We start from the raw sequence: 7,782 nt of genomic DNA, 5'->3' as shown, positions 1-7,782 counted from the left end.
AGCACCGTCCATACGCACGCAGCTGAGAGTGCAGTTATCTGACGGTAAATTCCCTCCCAAAAATGAAGAATCGTTGAACTAGGAAAGGTCAGAAAGTTAAAGCACGTGGCAACGGTGTTCCATGCCAACGTCGCTCTGATGGACTCGACAGCTCACTATTTTCCTGATATCTCCCGATTCCACAATGTCAGAGATACGAATGAAATGTCATTCGATAGTTTGTACGGCGTTTAATCGGAATTACTGGGTATTTTTTACTTTCTGAGGTAGAGTCAAGGCCATATCAGGTCAGCTACATCTCTTCTGTTTGACCGGGTTTTGTTCAAATAATGTCTCTTGTCTCTGCACGAATTTATGTTACAAGCTGTGTTGTATATAAAGCTATGTTATACATATAAAACTATGTTATATATAAAGCTATGTTATACATATAAAACTATGTTATATATAAAGCTATGTTACATACAAGCTATGTTATAAGCATTGCATGCACACGACCTGCACTAACCAAAAGTGTACACGTGTGAACGTACATTATCGAGGCAATTCGTTTCTTCTTTGAGCAGGATTTGTTGTTGCCAACCAGCAATCCTCTTTCGTGACCGGTTGAAGCCATGGTTGGTGTCTAAACACACTTGAGCAAACCTTCAACTGAAGTTTTATTTTAGGTCAGCGACCAATGGTGACGTTTTGGAATTACAGAGCCATATATGGATAAGAATGTGGTGCTGATTGATAGGAGTGTGGTGCATTGAGGAAGTGTATTGAAACAAAAGTTTGCGGGAAAATAAACAGCTAACCGGGGATCAGATATCAGGGTCATGCCACGCCAATGAGGGGCTGTCCAAACGTAACGTGACACTGGTTATCATTACTGTGTGAAAATGAACTTTTAAAGTGAAAGAGCAATGAAGCCGAAACCTACAGACCATGGTGGAAAATGTTTCAACATCCGGACCTCCAGGTCAGGTTAGTCACGTGGCCTGTCATAACAATTTAGGTGGAAATGTACTCGCACGTGAAGAAATGACACCAGTGGATTTTGGGTGGCACCAGCGGTTTCTAAGTCAACAAAACTGACAATTACGCTACTAGAGTGGGCACTACGAAGAGTCAGTGCTGGCTTACCTGGTGAAAATTACGGTAGGTAAATATTTCACACCGTTCTCATGCTTTAACTTTTCTAGGTCGGTGATTTCTCTTCCGATACATCACGAGTGGCGTCTCATTTTTCCCCAACCATTTTGCATATAATTGGATGCTCATAATGAGCATACAGCACGACTGACCAGCCTCCGTGTCGACAATTTGTCAAGAAAAATCAGAGCGGTAGTGTGGCGATATTTGAATAGATCTTGGTGTTACACGCCTGTCTGCATGGAAAACTAGGTAGCGATTTATGCGCTCACAGGAAGTGAATCATCGATTATGCGTACGAGAAGGAAAGGCTAGCTGCAGTGCCGCCACTTCTCAGCCCGCCGGCCTGCAAAGCTTGGGCTTAAGAGGCCCGCAGGGCTTTTAACGGGTATTGCTGACTGCTTTGCGGATGTAGACAGGTGTTTTATTCCCAAAATATACCACTTAGTTATAGGGTTACCCAACCGGTGATATCCTTCTTTGAGAGTTCAATGCTGTTGTTTTTTACACGAATGACACATGGCTATGTCACACGGCAAGCATAATGATATAGCACTAAGACTGGTTTTCATTTTAGTTCTCGTTAAATGCATGTCTAATGGCGCATCCATGACAATCTTAAATTTACTGAACCCCCTTAAACTGGAGAGCGCATTGACCACGAGATAGGTTCACCGGCTGGCGCCATGTTGTGAAGAACAAAAAGCCTCGATTCTCGCGTGGCGCCATAGGCTGCAGCGTTGAGAAGGCTCTGACTAACCGGCGATTGGGAGTGAAAGTAGATTGCCTGAAGCCATTTGGTGTAGTTTGTGGGCTTTTTAAATGTTCTGGCATCTCGCAAATATTGTGATGGCAGTTGTACGGCCTTAAACAACACGAATCGAAGGTTGAAAAAGGAAGAATATTTTTTGAGCTTTTGGGAATAGAGCATTAGCCAGGCTGGGGTTACCAAGGGTGTCATTATCGAAATTAATGACTCTGTGCCTTGTTGTCAAGAAGTGCTAGAACATTCGCCAAAATATGGTTTCATGAGGCGGCGTTTGACATGAATGACAACGAACAGACGACGGCATGAACGACAGCAAGAACGTCAGCTTTCCACGAGGATGCGATTCGTTTCAATCCTTCTCTTTCTTTATGCTCTGCTTCTGCTCTATCAATATGTCGTGGTATTGAAGTGCGAAGGACCTAGCTGAACACGCAGAGATTCCTAAGTACGTGGAAGCTTCATGTGGGCATAGCATGACTTTACACCGTTGTGTTGTGTAACATTACTGTATTCATACATTCAGAGCTGGCGCAAATACATCATACAAGACATTTTTGGTAAGACCGCATGATGCACCGAAAAGCAAGAAAATAAAATGAACATATCCCGTAAGACCTAGGACAAAAACTGCGACTTGCATGTCCTCAGATCAACACTTTAGTTTGTAACCCCCGATAAAATACTTAAGAATCCACTTGCACACGTCCATGCCGGGTCATCGCCGCTTCAGGTGTTGAGTTGTGGACTATCACTTGGCTACCGTTCCAGTCTCAACTCCAAAGTTGTCCATCGGACCGAGATACAAACGAAGATCGAAGTAACCCCGCTCATTGAAAACAGCCACGGAATCCAGAGCCCGATCCTTACCACCACCGAGCACAGTGAGCTGATCATCGTACAGCGGTTTACGGAACCCAAACTTCTTCTCAAAGCCACTAGGTGGCAGGAGCAGTGCACCAGCGAGCTCCTCTGCCGGCAGCGCGCGGCTGCCGGTCACGTGTCCCTCTTTATCACGGATCGCCGCTGGGCGAATATCCAGCACCAGGCCCTTGCCACCGGCAAGGCGCCGCCGCACGTCCTCCGCCGGAATTACGCGAGACACGGGCGCGCCGCGGCGCGCCCAGTCTTTGAAAGAGCCGTAGTAGAGACGCAGGTTGCCATAACCGGCGGGAATCATCTTGGCGGCAGCAGCCTGGGCGCGAAAGCCGGACTGACACGACAGGACCATCTCCTGCTCAGGTGGCGGCAGCACGAAACCGTACTTCTCACGGAAGTCGGTAGCCGTCAGCGTCAGGGCCTCGTCCAGCTCGTGCAGCGGCAAGTTGTGGGAGTTCGGCGGGCGGCCCTGGTCCAGCAGTTCGGACCGGTTGCGCACGTCCAGCAGGAAGATGGCGTTGGCACGCACCAGCGGCTGCAGCTCCTCGAACGCGATGCCGGGATAGGGCCCGGGCCACTCGGCGGGCGCCGCCCGTCCCGCCGCCGGGCCGCCCACGAGCGCGGCCACTACCAGCAGCCACAAGCCCATCGCGGTGCACGGACACCCCACGGAATGGACGCGCTAGATCTCGCCGCGCAACCGACCTTTCGCTGGTCGTCTCGCAGCCGGTCTCCACGCGCTCCCCTCCAGGTCCGGTCTCTGACCTCGACTGCAGACCATGACGGTTGCTTGGCCCCATCGCGTGACGAGCCCACTGGCCTCGCGCCTATTTTCACCAGAAAGTCGCCAGTTTTCCCCCGCATACCGCCAGACGTCGAGACACAGAGACGTGCGTGGGCAGAACATTTTTTAAGGGCAACTTGCTTGTAGGTCATGTCATGGAGGTCAGGCATGTCATGCCGCCTCAGAAAAGCTGATTGAACGAAACGTTATACTTTTTGCATCGTTGTACACTTGTCACGATTATTTTGTATTCTCTTGTCTGGTGCATCTGCATAGGCCATACTTAGGGTTTTGATTCCTATGCTACGGTTCAGTATGCTGTCGACTGCCGCTTGAAGCGGACTGCTGATTAATTTGTGGGACTGGAAATGAACTCGATGAAATAGTCTGTTTATATGTGTTGTTTTTTACTAGCGTCGAACGTGCGAGCACACCATCAGACTGTGCAACGTACATTTGCCTACGTCATACTTTTGCTGATTGCGTCATGCTTTTCGACGGCTATCGCCGCCGCACCCAAAATGTGCTTTCCTTCCCCGCATTTTATCTGGTCACGCTTTGCAGTCTTTTAGAGAGGAGGTGCTCAAGGCATCTGGGTTAGATTAGATAGCCTTGGATGCCATCTGAGCTTTGTCATAGTTGCAGACGACTGGCGGTTGTTGATCGCTTCGAGCCTTTATAGATATCTCGTACAACTAGACCAGAGCCAGCTACGCCCAGGGTGTGCTCAGCAAGGACGTGGTGCAACGCAACAAAAACAAACCCACATGCGCAGGTGTACCGGGCTTGATTTCACGTGAATACTTACGGTGCCAAAAAGAGCATACGACGCCTGTACATTCGGCATTGTTTCCGGCTAATGAAAGCAGCACTTCATAAAACGTATCAGTCATTTTAAGAAAGAACAACGGAACAGCTCATTTTACAAAATCGCTGTGAGTGGTGAGTGGCAAGCATTCCACTGACCGTACAGTGTTCGCTGCCTTTGTTGTTGGATCCTCTTGTGTAGCCATTCAATGAGGCCGTTTCGGGCGATGCACGGATTCGAGCACGACGCGCTCCAGTTGGACTCCGGACTACAGAAGCCCTCAGTTGATTGTAACTTGTAATTGGTGCTATCGACCAAATGCTGTACCCAGTAATTTGCAAAAGCAGACTGCTCAGACGGCAGACAGCCTAAATGTGTTGGACACACGGGTAAAGCCTGACAACGCTGTGACTCAGACGACAAACAAAACTAGTCGGTGTCAAATAGGCAATAAGTGACAACGGACAACGACGGCATCGCAAGGGATTGCAAAGTGGTGTGCTATGTACCATAAGTGCCTTGCTATGGCAACCAACTTAAACGGTGTTGTCGTATCGCAGCTGGAATAACATGTTGCGCACGGCAGTGCGAGGTCCTCATCGTCCGCAGGTGTTCTGGCAGTCAAAATAAGATCCAACCGAATGGTGGCCCTGCCTCAGGCCCAGCCTAAGCCTCAAACCTGTCAGCTAATGCTGCGCAGTGACTGGCCTTTCCGCTCGTGCAGCGGCCGGCACCAGCACAGCCGGCACGGTCCCTGGTCCACCGGAGCCGGCGCTGTCACCTGTCCTAAGCTGCCGGTTTCATGAGAGCCGGCGTGACGCCCGGTCCCACCACTCACTAGAGCCGATCAAAATTCGTACCTGTGCAAACAACGCCCAAAATAACCACAGGTGCTAGTTCTTTTACCGGACGGGCCGCCAAAGGCTGGAATGCGAGGCATTTGTTGTAAACCATAGTCCGGTGGACGATAACGCGTAAAGCAGCGTCTGGCACCCATCCACATCGTGTAAATTACACTTAATACTGTTCAAGGTCACTTCTAAAGGGGCCTCACAGGTAGCCCAGCTCGGAACGAACCAACCAGTGGTTCATGGTGTTCTGGTACAGGGACACGGTGTAGTGATTCGTGATGTTTAAGGTACAGCGGCAGTGAAACCTCTCCGGAGATGGGAAAACGTAATATTTTCACCTTGCATATTTACATCTGTCATTGCCTCAATGCTAAATTGTGGGAGGGGAGACGTCCGACGCCACTAAAACGGCTTGCCGTCTCTGTTGCGGGTGCGGAACTGATCATTGGAGTCAAATCAATCCGATACCAGCTGCAATCCAAGGACATTCAAAACAAAAAGAGAGGGATCCTGCAAAACCCTCCAACACAGCAATGCCAAGGTGCAACATTTTGCTGAACTCGGCATTTTTCCGATGGGGCATCTCATCAGGGGGCCAGTTCATCATGGCAGCGCACCGATATCGGCCTTTGAGTGTCCCTCCTTCCAAACCCTAGGGATGACCGTGAAATTTCTAGTTGCGCGTCGAAGTGTGCAAGTTTATGACACATGACATTTTTTCAAGGCAACGTGACGGCCACCGTAGCCCACTCTGTTATGGAGTGCCAACGACTGGAGACGCCATATTGACGCTCAGGGACATGGCGTAACCGAGGTTTGAATCCAGGCCCCACACGTAGATGCCGGAAACGTTTACTACTCGGCAATCACGCCCTCCGCCATTTGGAAGCTGGTGCCCCTCTTGTGATTGCACGGGCCTGCTAGAAATTTAACATGAATGCTGCCGGTCTAGAAGTAATAAAGCTAAAGCACGAGAGCATTCTGAACCAAAAGGAGCCTGCTCACAGGGGAAGTCTACACAACTTCGTATTCAGGAGCAAATTGGAGCGGGGGGGGGAGCATCGGGCTACGTGCACCCTTTTATCAAATTGTCGTTAAATGTATCAATATTCATATGCATAGCTGCCGACGACTAAGAACAAAAATTCAGAACAGAAACTTCTTGATTGATTGAAGGGCTCCCAGATCATACACACGACCTTCCTACCACGAAACAAGTCCTCCTTTTCCATACAAAGGCCTTTTGATGCATAGAGAGGCCGGGCTCCCTAATCACGAACGGGATCCTTCCAAATCCCAAAGAGGGACACAAATTCAAAGCAGAGGCTCATTATCTCAAACAGGACACCCTGATCCAGAACAGCGGCCTTCTGATGCGCAAAAGAAGCTTCTGACGTATAGCAGTTACCTTACAATTCGGAACAGAGGCCGTCTAATTCATGAAGCGTACCTCCCGAGCCAGCAAAGAGGCCGCTTAAATACTACATGGAACCTCCTCATCCAGGGCATGAGCTACCAAGTCCACAACGGGAATTTTGTCGTTTTCTGCATAGACTTCACGCGGGGCCTGTCACGAGTTCTCCGCAAATCGTCAGGCAGTTATTTTTGTTTCTCAATGGAAACAAGTCGCCAGCCTGGCGAAATTTCGCTAGGTCTGGCAGCTCTGGGTGTCACGCATGACCTTTGTCAGACACCTCACTTGACCTTGGTTGCAGTGAAAGGAGTGTAGACGCGGGGCTCCGCTGGTGGCCGGCACGTGGCGCTGATGATCTCACGTTCTGGCATGGGGTGTGGGACGGTGTTGACCAATAGATAAAACTGACTGCGGGCAGCAAGGAGATGGCTCGTCTGGTTGGTGGATCTTCATAGCGGGTAAAAGTGGTACAGTACATCCCCATCGATGTAAGCTTGATACCTCAAAGGGCTTTCGTATAGAGGGCAACCCCGCACAAGTGTCGGCCAGCGTGGCAGCCAGCAGAAACACTTGCGCTGCAACGAAATGACCCTTTAGCCTCTGGCTGGGAAATATAATGTCATCTTAGTGTTTTATCTACCGGGCCTTTTACCTAAAAAGGCAAAACTTTCAGGTGTTTAATATAGTAGATCAAAATGTGGTAAACAAGTGAAAAACCTCAGCACAAACGATTGCGTCCCTCCCTGTCCCAAATCAAAACGTGAACAGATTGCAAAAAATATGTATCTAAGCCGTCGCGCTCGCAGTCTTAGGAGCAAGGTCACCGATGATCAGGGTTGCAGTTTCCACCAAACCGAACGGGAATGGCCGCCACGACTGACTCCGGGCGGCGGGCACCTGGCGCGCGAGGATAGCCGTCGTGAAATGATGCTTCCGAACGTTTTTCAAAATTAATTTCGGCCCGTCAAAAACTAGACTGTAATGTTAAGTTCAACTGCATAGTTTTGAGGGCGTCAGCTGAACAAATAAGCAGCGACATGGTGTATCTCTGCCTTGCCTCTGCATGGGAGAGGGGTCCCAGGTAAGGTTTTCGCAACTGTTCCAACGAATGTTCACGTCGGTGTTCGTTTTATTTCATCATTT

General features: G+C 49.5%; 1 protein-coding gene across 1 annotated transcript; it reads right to left on the bottom strand.

Annotated features, from left to right (window-relative positions):
* Window positions 1-2,474: 2,474 nt before the first annotated feature.
* LOC119093133 (uncharacterized) lies at window positions 2,475-3,509 on the bottom strand. Its single transcript, XM_037216036.1, has one exon. The coding sequence runs from the start codon at window positions 3,429-3,431 to the stop codon at window positions 2,655-2,657; it is 777 nt and encodes a 258-aa protein (XP_037071931.1). The 5' UTR covers window positions 3,432-3,509; the 3' UTR covers window positions 2,475-2,654.
* Window positions 3,510-7,782: the final 4,273 nt, after the last annotated feature.

Source organism: Pollicipes pollicipes, unplaced genomic scaffold (genome assembly GCF_011947565.3).
Source record: "Pollicipes pollicipes isolate AB1234 unplaced genomic scaffold, Ppol_2.1 Scaffold_4002;HRSCAF=4701_pilon_pilon_pilon, whole genome shotgun sequence".
In the NCBI taxonomy this organism is placed as follows: domain Eukaryota; kingdom Metazoa; phylum Arthropoda; class Thecostraca; order Pollicipedomorpha; family Pollicipedidae; genus Pollicipes; species Pollicipes pollicipes.
This window is presented reverse-complemented; position numbering and strand designations above follow the sequence as displayed.